We start from the raw sequence: 14,913 nt of genomic DNA, 5'->3' as shown, positions 1-14,913 counted from the left end.
CTCAACCAACATGTTTCATGACCGAGTTCCCTCAAGATTTATGACAGCAGGAGTACTGGATACATCATTTGTTATCCTGATCCCAGCTTTTTTTGCACTGTGTAAAGAAGTGTGATCAGAAGGTCAGGGGTTCGAATCCACAGGACGGGGTGAGCTCCCGCTGTTAGCCCCAGCTTCTGCTATCTGTGCAATTTACTGGCCAACTTGCTTCTTATCATCCAATTAACTGGAGCCCCCAGTGGCACAATGAGTTAAACTCTTGCAACGGCAGGACTGAAGACTGACAGGTAGCAGGTTCGAATCCGAAGAGAGTGCGGATGAGCTCCCTCTGTCAGCTCCAGCTCCATGACAGAAGCCTCCCACAAGGATGGTAAAAGGAAAAGGAAAGAACTTCACGGAGGATACCGGGAAGTCAAAAACTCTACATGTTTACCTGCTTCACATTCCCCACTATTTTGTTTTCTATTCTCACACCCATCTATACACTCAGCAACTACTATTTTTTTTAAATTCCAAATATTCTAACTCTATTCCTATACTTTCTATCTAAAACTATCGACTTTCCTATACCCTTATACCCTTTTTCCGCTTTATTCTGTCTTCTGTATTTTATTATTATAAAAATGTATCTTCTTGTTTTTTTTTCTCTTTTAAATTAAATAAAGGTATTTTTTTTAAAAAATAGGATGGTAAAAAATCAAAACATCTGGGCGTCCCCTGGGCAACGTCCTTGCAGACGACCAATTTTCTCACACCAGAAGCGACTTACAGTTTCTCAAGTTGCTCCTGACACGGAAAAAAGATCCAACTGACTTCAGGCACAGTTGTTTCTGCTTCAGTTAATTGGATGAAAAGAAGCAAGTTGGCCAGCAAATTGCACTGAGAAAGGTTATGGGCCCAGCATGCTTCCACAGTTGAAAAACATGCAAATGTGAGTAGATCAATAGGTACCGCTCCAGTGGGAAGGTAACGGTGCTCCATGCAGTCATGCTGGCCATAGGATCTTGGAGGTGTCTGTGGACAATGCTGATTCTTCAGCTTAGACATGGAGATGAGCACCATGCCTTAAAGTCAGACACAACTAGACTTAATGTGAAGGGGAAAACTTTACTTTTTTTTAAAAGAGGTGTAATTTTATTTTAACACTTTTGTTTGTTTTCCACAAACTTGGTTTTTTTTTTTTTCTCCTTCTATCAATTTGGTTTTGAAGCTGCAATGGGAAGGTTATCAGCTGCTCAAAAAAGAAGAATTTGCAAATAAGAGCAGAAATTGTTTAGCCCTCCAGATGTTGTTGAACTACAATTCCTAGCATTCCCCATTACTGGGTGGGTGCCGTTCCCAGAAGGAGAAGCTGAAGTCCAAAAGTGTTAGGGTTGAAAAGTTGGCAGTTCAAGCTTGGTCTGGGGTGAGCTCCCACTGTAAGCCCAGTTTCTGCTCACCAAGCAGGTAGAAAACAGCAATGTGAGTAGATAAATAGGTACCACTTTAAGCAGGGAGGTAATAAAAAGGCACTCATAAGGACATGCCAGCAATTCGATCGGGAGGATTTCTACTGACAACAAAGCTCCTCAGCATGGAAGATGGCGCGACACCCCCCTCCCGGTGGGCAGACACGATCACAGCCTCCAGATGCCAGAGATGGAAAAAGAATTACCTCAAACAGGGGAATTCCTGACATAAAACAATCAGAGCCAGATAACACCTCCCAACAAAGGATTCCCCCAGGCAGGAAGCAGTCAGACTTTGAAGCTGTAAGGCTATTCAATGCTAATCATGGTGGACAATTGCAATATTCACACTTGCCTCCAGCAGATCAGAGTTCTGTCTCCCATCCTGCACATTTCACAGGTATATAAACCTCATTTGCCTAGTTTGCAACAGACCTCACAACCTCTGAGGATGCCTGTCATAGATGTGAGTGAAATGTCAGGAGAGAATGCTTCTGGAACATGGCCATACAGCCCAGAAAACTCACAGCAACCCTGTGATTCCAGCCATGAAAGCTTTTGATAACATGTTGTTAGACCCCACTTTGAATCACTGTAGCAACCCAGTTTAAATATTAATTATATGTTGGAATTGAATGTTTGCTGTATATGTGTTCTGTAATCTGCCATGAGTCCCTTGGGAAGATAAAACAGAATATAAAGAAAGATTATTATTATTATTATTATTATTATTATTATTATTATTATTATTATTATTTAGGGTTCCAGTGATTCTCAATCTATGGCCTTCCAGGTATTTTGGTCTTCAACTCTCAAGAATATCCTCCAGGAAATAAAGCCCGACCTCTCATTGGACGGAAGGATACTAGAGACAAAGTTGAAGTACTTTGGCCACATCATGAGGAGACAGCAAAGCCTAGAGAAGACAATTATGCTGGGGAAAGTGGAAGGAAAAAGGAAGAGGGGCCGACCAAGGGCAAGATGGATGGATGGCATCCTTGAAGTGACTGGACTGACCTTAAAGGAGCTGGGGGTGGTGACGGCCGACAGGGAGCTCTGGCGTGGGCTGGTCCATGAGGTCACGAAGAGTCGGAGACGACTGAACGAATGAACAACAAGTCAATGGTCAACCATTCTGGGATCTGAAGTTCAGAACATCTGGGGAGATGAAGACTTGGAGACACTCCTCCATAGAACAAGACAGGCATGAGCAAACTTCAGCCCTCCAGGTGTTTTGGACTTCAACTCCCACAATTCATAACAGTAGGCTATTAGGAATTGTGGGAGTTGAAGTCCAAAACACCTGGAGGGCCTAAGTTTGCCCATGCCTGCCATAAGGGAGCAGGCAGCAAATATCCTGGAGAGACAGAAGCGGGTCCCTGAAGCCCTTGAGATCTTTTGGGTTACAAAACCCCATCACACCAGCCTTTGGCTATGCTGGTTGCATTAACTGGGAGTTAGTATGTAAAACCTCTGAAAGTAGAATATAGGATGAGTCTGCTATACACTTCAAGAGCATGGGTCTTGGGAGGTACACAATATCTCCACATCCGCTGGCCAGTGAAATAGGATGGGTGACACCTGTCTTGAAAACAGTCCATGTGAAAGGCATCTAGGACTCTTAGTAGACCATAAGCTTGGACATGAGTCAACAGCTAAAGAGGGCACTGCCATTCTAGGCTGCATCCATAGGAGCCTAGCTTCTAGATCAATGTTTCTCAACTTTCCTAATGCCGTGACCCCTAAATACAAGTCCTCATGCTGTGGTGACCCCACATACCTTATGCATGTGAAGATGGTCTTGGATGATATTTTTTCCCACAGACCCCACACTACTCTTGACATTTTGGACTAGGTGAGAAATAGTTACATGGCGATAGTTACATGGCGATTCCAAAATGGCGACCTCCACATGCTGGATAGCGTGTCCATCAATTTCAGAGTGGGGTCACCCTGGAATTAGAGCTATTTGCATCGAAGTCCGACCACATTTGAATTGATGCCTGTTCTTCACTACCTCATACGATGGGGAATCATCACCATAAATCTCTTTCATTTCATCGAACGTCTCCTTTGGGTGTGCGGCCTTTCAAGTCAAGGAACTTGATGACTGCTCTGTATTCCACTGGGTCCATGATCAAAACTCACACTGTAATAAGAAATTCAATGTGCAGATTTGATAAATGTGAATTAAATGATGTGTGGGAATGAATGGAAGGATGAAAGGAGGGAGTTAATAATTTTGGAGACACCAGTATAATATTAAGGCCTGCAATGACTAACTACTTGCTTGCTGGACTGTAATTAAAAGTTGCTAATAAGAATTGAAAACTAAACTGTGATAAGAACTGGACAGTGATAAGATAAACTGCCGAGTCTACTGAGAATGGCAGTATATATGTAGCAAATAAATAAATAAATGTTTACAATGTTAAGAAGGAACTCAACATAAGATCAAAACCAATCAAGAAGAATCAACCCTATATGGCTCCGGTCCAGCATATCTGTCTGAACGTATCTCTTTCTACGTCCCACCTTGAAGTTTAAGATCTTCTGGGGAGGCCCTGCTCTCAGCCCCACCTCTGTCTCAAACACACTTGGCAGGGATGAGGGATAGGGCCTTCTAGGTGGTGCCCCCCCCCTTGTGGAACTCACTCCCTGTGGAAATTAGGTCATCTTCATCCCTCCTCATCTTTAGAAAAAAAGTTTAAAACGTAGATGTGGGACCAGGTCTTCGGGTAATTAAGCGGACAATGACAATAACAATGTTGACAATGGCTTGGAAATGGATTATGGATAAGTTTGATGGAGCATCCAACCACAGTTTTCGGCTAATAATGGCCACCAGAGTGGTAATTCTTAGTAGATTTTAATTGTATTGTTTTAATGTTTTAACTATTTATAATTATTGACTATTTGTTTTTATTATGTATATATTGAGGCATCAAATTGCTGCCAATTGGAAGCTGCCCTGAGTCCCCCCCCCCCCCCCCCGAGGCTTGAGAAGGGCAGGGTACAAATATTCAAAATAAATAAAAATAATAAATAAACATCTGGCCAGGAAACTGAGATGGAGCCAGAATGGAAGACGTCTATCATTCATTTACAACTTTGGGACTACATCAGCAGAATATTCCTATAAAAGACTCTGTCTAATAATGCTCAAAGTGTGGCAGACCTGAGGAGTTTGTTCCACCCGCCTCTCTGCTCCATGGGAAGGAGAAATATGGTGTATTTGGAGAGTGGCAAATTTACACAGGAGCAATCTGGTCACTTTGGGGCTTCTTTCTCAAGGGAAGAGGAAGAAGTGTGCTTTTGGAGTCTTAGATTTTGTGCAGGGAGTCAGGTTTTGCTGTATGGAAAACACAGATCTCATTCTTGGCATTGTGCTTAGGGAAAGTATGCATTTTGGATTTTTGAAGTTATGAAGTTATGGAAGTTTTGGAACTATACATTGGCAGGTTGCAGGAAAGCAAGGTCTAGCCTAACAGGTGCTTCTCCAAGGAGTGGGGGGGAGGGGGGAGGATATTATAATATTTGGGTGCATGAGGATGAATGCATGTACATGTGTGTGAATGTTGAGCGAAAATGTAATTCCCCTTTGTCTGTTTGTTAGTCCAATGTAACTTTAAGTTGTTGTACATCCAACGTAGTTGCATAAAATCTGTATGTCTGTATGTCTAAATGTTTTTCTGTAATTTGATATACCCTCTCACACTAGAAAATGCAATAAAAAGAACTTTTAAAAAAGTTATTGAAAAGTCATTCATGACAACACCACTTTGGCACCTGTAAAATCAAGACCGTTATCAGTTCTGAGTTGTACATTGGTACATAACCTATAGAGACTTTTATCATGACACATATGCAGTTTCAGTGTCCTGTGATAAATAGAAGTGGGTCACAGGGGAAATCTTTAATGAATGCCACTCGTCTGTTTTTTTATTCTCCAGCTTTGTTTCTAAGTCTCGAAACAGGTAGTTTTATCATCTCCTCCCCGTTATTGAGCTTTCATTTTACTGTATATGAACTGCAGTCAAGGGGGGGGGGGGGAGGTATTAGCTGTGGCTTGTCAACTTGAGTGTGACAAGTATGTTTATTTATAATAAATATAATGGAAAGGAAAAAAATAGTTGTAGGCCCAGAGTGAGCCCCGAGATGTAGTGTTGTTTTTGCAGGGCATAGAAAAGTTGGGTTTCTTCAATGGTCCTTACCAAAATCCCCTACGGGCCAGATTCTGAGAAGGATCACAAAAAAAGAAATAATTTTCCAGAAATAAATAATGTTCTGGAAAATGTCCCCCTCTTCCCCACTCCTGCTTCAAAGGCTTAGAAAGCAGAATGAAATGGCTACATGGTTAGGATGCTTTGCAATTGCACACTCACAACCACCTTGCGAAGCAGGTTGGTTATTCCCATTTTACAGATAGCTTAAGGTATGATGGTTGAAATGGGATAAGTGGAGGATACTTGTGAAAAATAGGACAAGGGCAGGATACCATCCTGTCGACCCTGCCTGTAGTCAAACCGATGACAACATTTAGCTAAAACACCAAGGGACGACAATCATATCATTCCCACATCTTTCTTTTTGTCCCTCGGTTCGGTCTTGCGTCAAGGGTCCGTGAAGTGGCATCTGAAGTGGATGGCGTTGGGGAGTCGGGATCTGCATCCTCTTGAGGGCCATCCGTCAGGGATGGTTCAGGAACGGGATCGCAAACGCCACCAGGTATGGCCAAGGGAGGCACCGGACATGGGACTATGGGTCCAGACGTGGGCTCTGAAGGCATACCAGGCACATGGCCAGGTTGTAGCGGAGCTCTGGATTCTGGAGCATTATTGCGATCCGGGTAAGAGCCAAGTCCCTGGTGAGTTCCCTGCGAGGGAGACCTCCGGCCGGCAAACACTGCCGCGATGGCCGCCATGGTCTCAGTTTGCCTCCCCAAGAACTGCCCCAGGTCACTGTGGGAGCGCTCAAGGGCGGTGACCATCAACTGGGACGTAGCTCGGTCTTGGCGCCTTTCCTGTTTGCGGTGCTGCCATTCCTCCTGCCTGGCCCGGTCAAAGGCCTTCAGGTCCTGGTGGTGCAGCCCGCGCATGGCGTCCAGAAGCATCGAGGGTGCCCGCGAGGCTGACTCCACGAGCTGCATGCTGGTCTCCAGGCGCTGCTTCCGATTGCGCATCCGCCGGTTGCGCATCCGCTCGGCATTCGTTAAGGGCCTCCGAAACTCCTGGATAGGCCCTGCGTGCAGAAGATTAGGGGAAGGAAGAGTGAAAAATATAGTTTGGCACAAGTTTTACAACCATGTAAGTGATCGAGTCAGACACAACTAGACAATTTCAAGGGGAAACCTTTACCATATATTCCAGTCCTGTTGTTTCACCTACACTGCTTCCCTCATATTGCATTTTCCCCCACCTTATTGAAAGTCTAATTCCACTGTTTAGTCTCCTATGAGCTCCTCCCCCACAAATATGCTTTTTCATTGCTATCTCATCCAGTGTTTTATCATTTTATGTTGTGCATTTGGCCCATCCATTGTGTTTTATTTTTCATTATGTTATTTTTGTACTGTTTATTTTACTTGATTGCTTTATTTATTTTATTGTGATGTTATTTTGTTTATATTTTATGTTGCTGTAATGTATCGCTGGGCTTGGCCTCATGTAAGCCACTCTGAGTCCCCTTTGGGGAGATGGTGGCGGGATATAAATAAAGATGATGATGATTATTATTATAGAATATAAACAACAACAACCGGGCTGTGGCACAGCTAGTTAGTAGCCAGCTGCATTAAATTACTACTGACCAAGAGGTCATGAATTTGAAGCCAGCCTGGGTCAGAGTGAGCTCCCAACCATTAATAGTCTAGCTTGCCATTGACCTATGCAGCTTGAAAGAAGGTTGTATCTATCAGGTAGGAAATGTAAGTACCATTTTATGCAGGGGAGGCTATTTTAACTAATTTACAACACCATAAAACTTCCCAGCAGTGTGCGTAAGAAAGAGGAAGTACTCCATCATGGACTCGGTATCACAAGTGGACAATGAAGCGGCAGCTCCCCCTGTGGCCAGAACCGAGCATACTCTAATGGTCTTTTTCAAAAGCAATATCTCAAGTTTTGCTATTAGTTTCCCCAAAATGTTCAAAATCCAGCACTGGCAAGATAACTTACCATATGGCCTGAGGCTCCTTCCACCCTCCGGCACGGGTTCCCGACAGAGTAGCGTTCCCCCAGCATGCAACGGCATCCTCTCTGACATGATGGGGTTTGGGGCTTGCTGGCCGATTGCAGGATACAGGGTCTGCTGGGTCATGGGTGGGTACTGCATCGGCAGACCCAAGGCGGGAAAATGGACCTGCTGCGTCATGGCTGGAAACGGCATTTGCTGAACCAAGGGTGCATTCGCCACTACCTCATCGAACGTCCACAGCGCCTGGAATCATACAATCCTAGAGTTGGAAGAGCCCTCAAAAGCCATTGAGGACTATTCTGGGTGAATACATATTTCAAGCACTTGACAGATAGTCATCCACAAAGACTACTTTATTTTTGGTCTCTTGAGAGTACAATTTAAACCAAGATGTTTTAAGGGAGAGTAGATTATTTGGACAACTGAAATGACATTTCTGAAACTCTGCTGTTTTTTATGCATTGGCATGACTTTGTTCCTAACAGTTCAAAGAGATATCTAAGTACATCAGTCTAACAGCGGAGAAATCTAATTGCCTTGCACAAATACTAGCACATATTTACCATTAAGGAGAAGGTTGACTCAAGCGAGTTTTTAACTCTTCTCAGGAAGTTCATACCTTGCCAAAGGTTATGCTCTCTAACAAGGTCATGCCTTTCCAATAGGCTATGATAATTCCAAGTAGTGTGAATCCCAATTAATTTCCAAAAAGATAACGCCTCCAAATTTATTTATTTATTTACTTACTTACTTACTTACTTACTAGCTATCCCCTGCCATGCATTGCTGTGGCCCAGTCTGTGTATGTGTGTGTATATATGTGTGTGTGTATATATTTATATATATGTGTGTTTGTGTATATATATATGTGTGTGTGTGTGTGTGTGTGTGTATTTGTATATGTATATATGCATTTGTATATGTATATATGTGTATGTATGTGTGTATATGCGTATATTTGTGTGTGTTTGTGCATATATACGTGTGTATGTGTATATGTATATGAGTGTGTGCGTGTATATGTATATATGGTATATTTTGGGTTTTTTAAAGTCTGTTCCACTGGGGTTTTGTATGTGTGTGTGTGTTTAGGGGTGATGGATACTCATTGGCCTGATAGGTGTATTGTGTCCAAATTTCATGTCAATTTGTCCAGTAGTTTTTGAGTTATGTTAATCCCACAAACGAACATTACATTTTTATTTATATAGATTTATTTATTTATTTGCTATATTTATATCCCACCTTTCTTGACCCCGAGGGAGACTCCGGGCAGCTTACAACATAGGCAATAATTCAACGCCTTAAAAACCATATACATCCAATATACAAATAAACATTTCAATTTTTAAAAAATTCAAAACTAAATTTAAAAATGTGGAGATTCTTGGTTTACCCAAAACTTACTACAGTTCACCAATGATCTTGATGGACTACAAATCGAATCATGCCTCACTACTGGCTGCATTATCTAGGGATGCTAGGTGTCACAGTCCAACAACATTTGGTGAGTTTCCCATCTCTGTATGATTCCCATCCCCAAAAATAATATTTGAAAGAGAAAATCACTAACAAGAAGGATCTGTCTGCTGTAGTCATGCACCTTGCCAATTGATAGAGGTTTATTTTAAGAAACCCATATGCTGGACAAATGATCTAAGGGCATTTTCCTACCTGCTCTTTTCTCAGGGCCTCGCGCTGCCTCATGAGGAAATCTTCCGACAAGGCGACCGCTTGGGCACAGCTCTCCGGCCCGTGTTCCCTGACCCAGTTCTGAATCTCCACAGGAAGGACGGTCAGGAACTGCTCCAGAATCAGCACCTCCAAGATCTGCTCTTTGGTGTGCCGCTCCGGCCGCAGCCACTGGCGGCAGAGTTCTTGGAGCTGCCGGCAGACTTCCCGGGGCCCCTCAGTCTCCTGGTAGCGGTGGTGCCGGAAGCGTTGGCGCCGGATCTCCGAGGTGACCGCATCCTCATTGGGAACCTCTTCTTTCACAGTCCCGTAATTCCTTCGCTCCCTTTGCTCCTTCCCGCTGTAGGTGGTTTGGGCATCTCGGCTGAGGACGTGGAGGTCTTGGGGCACCCAGCCTCCTCCAGAAGGCCACTGGCTTGCATTGAGTGGAGCGTCATAGGAAGATGGAAAGGAATTTGTGTCCCACGGCAGGGTCTTGTGCATTGGCGGGTTTCTCCATCCAGACTGGGGATATTGGACCGCCTTGGAAAACTCCTGTCTTTGAGATTCCCAGTTGTGTTGCTGTGATGGGGGTGGAGGTGGGGGTTGCCGCTGCTGTTGCTGAAGCCCTTCATCTGGTTCTTGCTTCACCTGTTGTGATTCCTCAGCCAAAAAGTCTCGTATGGAACCAGCTGGGGGCAAACGCGGCACTACTTCATGCCCAGATGAGTCTCGCTCTTCTGTTTTCAGGGGCGGCTGCAACCCTCGCTCTGGAGCACCCCGGAGCTGAAGGTGAAGGGCAGCCGTTTCCCCTCTTCCCATCGCCATCTTGGATGCCACCCAAGTGGCTTTCGCCTGATCTCCACGGAGAGAGAGGTTGTATCCAGCCTCGTTGGAGGACTTTCTTCTGGATGGCCAGGGAAGAGCGCCGGGGAAGTGTGCAGAGAGGAATGGGGGCAGGAATGTTTCCTTAAGAAGTGCCACAGAAACCTCAAAGTGTCTTTCTAGCTGTATATCATTTAGCTGGAAAATGGAAACCCACGTCTTCACCCCCGTGGCAGGAAAAGCATCCGCACTCAGAGCCACTGTCTCCTACCAATCTAACAAAGGAGGTGCCATATTCCAAGCAAGGATCTGCATGGCTTTAATGAGCTAAAATACAGCCTGGCAATTTCTGTTGTTTCCTGTGCACCTGTGGAAGAAAAAACAACATTTATTTAGAGTCCAGAGAGAACTACATTTGTCGCACTGCATTTGCGGGTTTTGACTCAATTGCATATTTTCTCCAGTCACTCTGGATGACCTAGGGATTTCTAGAGAGAACAGCCCTCTAGAATTGTCTAGGTCCTTCAATGTGATTCTCTTTTCAGCTTCCAGTTTTTGTGTTTGTGTGTGTGTATGTTTGTCAGGAGCGACTTGAGAAACTACACATCGCTTCTTGTGTGAGAGAATTGGCTGCCTGAAGTATGGACTGGTTGGATCTTCTCACGGTCCAAGGCACTCTCAGATTTTTCCTCCAGCACCACATTTTTTGATTTACTAGCTGTACCCGGCACGCATTGCTGTAGCCAATCTTCCCTCTTTCTCTCCTTCCTTCCCTTCCTCCCTCTTTCCTTCCTTCCTTCCTTCTCCACCTCTTTCCTTCCTTCCCCTCCCTTTTTCTTTGTCTCCTTTCTTCCTTCTCTACCTATTCTTGGACTGTAATTCCCAGGAGTCCTAATCGATCCATCTACCTACCTACCTATCTCTAGCTAATCTATCTATCTGGAGGATTGGTGGGAGTTGCAGTCCAGGAATAGGATATAGGAAATATGCAGGGATTGGAATGCTTTCAAGAAATCCAAGCTTGCAGCTTGGAAGCAGTAAAGTTGGAGCATCCTTCTCTCCTAAAGGGCCTGCTCTAGGGGATGCTGGGAGCTGTTGTTCTCACGCATGTGCTGTATGTCATTTAGCTTTTTGGGGGTTTTTAAGTCCTTTCTGCTGTTTTTGGGAGGGGTTTATGAGTGATGGTCATGCATCAGTCTGTCAGGGTTGTAGTGTCCAAATTCCGTGTCAATTCATCCAGTGGTTTTTGAGTTATGTTAATCCCACAAACTAACATTACATTTTTATTTATATAGATTTATTTACAGTATTTATACCCTGCCTTTCTCACCCTGAAGGAGACTCGGAGCAACCTTACAACAGGCAACAATCCAATGCCACATAAGACAGGCATATACTAAAATCATCATACACAGCTATATAAAGAAAAATGTAATGTTCGTTTGTGGGATTAACAGAACTCAAAAATCACTGGGGGAATTAACATCAAATTTGGACACAATACACCTAACAACCCAATGTATGTCCTTCACTCATAAAAACACTGAAAAACACAACAGAAGGGACTTAAAAGCCCCAAAAAGCTAAATGATGAAAAGCTAAATGACAATACAGAAAAAAGAGAAGAAAGAGGGAGGGAAGAGGAGAAAAGAAAGGAAGGAAGGAAGGAAGGAAGGAAGGAAGGGGGAGGGAAAGAAGGAAAGGGAGAAGGAAGCAAAGAGAGAAGGAAGGAAGGAAAGAGATAGAGAAGGAAGAAAGGAGAGAAAGAGGGAGGTAAAGAAAAAGGGGGAAAGAAGGAAAGTTAGTGAAGGAAGGAAGGAGAGAAAGAAAGAAAAAAGGGAAGAAGGAAGGAAAGAGGGAGTGAAGGAAGGGGGAAAGATGTAGAGAAAGAGGGAGGTAAGGAAAGAAGGAAAGAGAGAAGGAAGGAAAGAGAGACAGCAGAAGAGAAAGAAAAGGGGGGAAAGAAGGAAAGAGATAGAGAAGAAAGGAAGAAGAGAAGGAAAGACAGCAAGGAAGGAGTGAAGGAAGGAGGAAAAGAAGGAGAGAAAGAGGGAAGTTTGGCCACAGCAACATGTGGCAGGTACAGCTAGTTAAAACATAAATTTAAAAAGCACTAGAGCTGTCCCCTGCCACACATTGCTGTGGACCAGTCTGTATATATATGCGTATATGTGTGTGTGTATATGTGTATATATGTGTGTTTGCATATGTATGTGGTTTTGCATATGCATTGTAATGTATTTTTGGTTTTTTTTATTTTTAAGTCTCTTCTGATGTGTATTTCAGTGTTTTTATGAGTGATGGTCACTAGTTGGCCTGATAATTCATCCAGTGGTTTTTGAGTTATGTTAATCCCACAAACTAACATTACATTTTTATTTATAGATTTATTTACAGTACCAGCCGTCCCCTGCCACCCGTTGCTGTGGCCTAGTCTGTGTATATGTGTTTTGTGTGTGCATATGTGTGCATATATATTTGTGTATATGTGTATATCGGAGCCCCCGGTGGCACAGTGGGTTAAAATGCTGAGCTGCTGAGCTTGTTGACTGAAAGGTCGCAGGTTCGATTCCGGGGAGCAGCGTGAGCTTCTGCTGTCAGCCCTAGCTTCTGCCAATCTAGCAGTTCAAAAACATGCAAATGTAGTAGATCAATAGGTACCACTCTGGTGGGAAGGTAATGGTGCTCCTTGCAGTCATGCTGGCCACAAGGCCTTGGAGGTGTCTATGGACAATGCCGGCTCTTCGGCTTAGAAATGGAGATGAGCACCACACCCCAGAGTCAGACATGACTGGACTGAATGCCAGGGGACAACCTTTACCTTTTTATATGTGTATATATTTGTGTTTGTGCATGTGTTTTAATTATTTTTAATATATATTTTTTGGCTTTTAGGTCTCTTTTGCTGTGTTTTTCAGTGTTTTTATGAGTGATGGTTACTCGTTTTTTGGTCGTGTCAGGAGCATCCTGTTGTGAGAGAATTGGCCGTCTGCAAGGACGTTGCCGAGGGGACACCCGGATGATTTTTGATGTTTTATCATCCTTGTGGGAGGCTTCTCTCATGTCCCCGCATGAGGAGCTGGAGCTGATAGAGGGAGCTCAACCGCCTTTCCCCGGATTTGAAGCTGCGACCTGTCAGTCTTCAGTCCTGCCGGCACAGGGCTTTAACCCACTGTGCCACCGGGGGCTCCTAATATGTGTATTGTATCCAAATTTGGTATCAATTCGCCTAGTGGTTTTTGAGTTATGTTAATCACACAAACAAACATAACATTTTTATTTATATAGATTTATATCCTGCCCTTCTCACTCCGAAGGGGACTCAGAGCAGCCTTACAATAGGTAACAATTCAATGCCACATAAGACAGAATCATAGAATCAAAGAGTTGGAAGAGACCTCACGGGCCATCCAGTCCAACCCCCTGCCAAGAAGCAGGAATATTGCATTCAAATCACCCCTGACAGATGGCCATCCAGCCTCTGTTTAAAAGCTTCCATAGACATGTACTGAAATAAACATACACATTAAAACATAAATTTAAAAAGCATATAAACATTAAAAGCAATTATTACAAACCACACCATCCGAAATCGTAGCCAAGAAGCCGTTCCAGTGGTGATTGCCCATATTTGTACTTTGGCAAGGAACAAACATTCTTTGGCAGAGAAGACTAGAGATCTGGCAAAACTTCCATGCAGTTAAACTGAATTAATTCCACAGTGTAGATGCACCCTGAATTCTTTCCCTTGGTCCCAAAATTATGCCATTCTTTTTCCTTCCCTGGCATCTCAGCAATGCTGACACTCAAGATCCCATTCCTTCCTTTGTTCCCAAAAGAGCCATTCTTTCTGCTCCTACACATCATGCTCCCCCAGATCCTTACCTTCACCCTCTTGCTCCCCTCCTGATCTCTTTCCCCTGATCCACTTTCCAGGTCTTCCAGCTGCAGGCTCTGGAAACGTGCAACCCTTTCCCAAAGGTCCAAGTTTAGTTCCTGCAGAAGGGGAGGGAAAGGCTGCTTCTGTTGTTGCCTCCCTTCTGCTGCTGTTTCCAGCCTGGCAAACCAAGAAGGGGGAGGGCAGGAAAAGGAAACACAACACAGCACCAGTTCCGGGCTTGTCTAGGCAATCGGCGACCTGTCTTTTTTCCCCTTAACCCCCTCCAGTTAGGTGCCGTCCCAAGACATTTTGCTGCCTGAGGCCAAGCAGTCATTGCACCGCCCCTTGCAAGTCAAGCCAAGGACAGGCTTGGGAGAGTAACCTTTGGGTACATCTGCACTGTAGAATTAACCAAGTCTGACCCCACTCTAACTGCCATGGCTCAATACTCAGGAATCCTGGAAGATGTAGTTTCACAAGGGCTTTAACCATCTCTGCCAAAGAGGGCTGGTGGAATCAGCCAGTTAAAGTGGACCCATTTAAGGTGGAATCAGGTGTCAGACAGGGATCGGAAGCTTCCCACCAGAGTGTAACAGATGACAAGGTATTTAACCTCAGCAGATGGAAAACCAAGGTTACAGCAACATCTCTTATATAACTTCAATATGCAGATGATAATGTAGTCTGTGCGCATTCAGAAGACCTACAAGCCACTCTAAACACCTTCGCAGAAGCAAACGAGAAGCTTGGGCTCTCATTTAATGCAAATGAGAAGCTCGGCCTGTCATTGAACATCGGGAAAACCAAAGTGCGCTTCCAGCAGGCACCAGTCAATCCCTCTGCAATGCCAGAAATACAGCTTAATGGGTTACTTCCCCAACATTATTTTCCATC

The 14,913-nt window shown here is 44.1% G+C and overlaps 1 protein-coding gene across 1 annotated transcript in view; it reads right to left on the bottom strand.

Annotated features, from left to right (window-relative positions):
* LOC132765718 (uncharacterized) overlaps positions 1-14,277 on the bottom strand; it is a 56,739-nt gene extending 42,462 nt beyond the window's left edge. Inside the window, exons 1-4 of the mRNA XM_067464742.1 lie at positions 14,025-14,277; positions 9,318-10,506; positions 7,625-7,886; positions 6,029-6,689 (exon numbers count right to left, since the gene is read on the bottom strand). Of these exons, the coding sequence (XP_067320843.1) occupies positions 6,029-6,689; positions 7,625-7,886; positions 9,318-10,142 (1,748 nt within the window). The 5' untranslated portion in view covers positions 10,143-10,506; positions 14,025-14,277. The remainder of the gene's footprint in view (positions 1-6,028; positions 6,690-7,624; positions 7,887-9,317; positions 10,507-14,024) is intronic.
* Between the last annotated feature and the right edge of the window lie 636 nt (positions 14,278-14,913).

Source organism: Anolis sagrei, chromosome 2 (assembly GCF_037176765.1).
Source record: "Anolis sagrei isolate rAnoSag1 chromosome 2, rAnoSag1.mat, whole genome shotgun sequence".
Taxonomy (NCBI): domain Eukaryota; kingdom Metazoa; phylum Chordata; class Lepidosauria; order Squamata; family Dactyloidae; genus Anolis; species Anolis sagrei.
The sequence above is the reverse complement of the archived record's forward strand: the minus strand, read 5'-3'. Positions and strand labels throughout refer to the sequence as shown.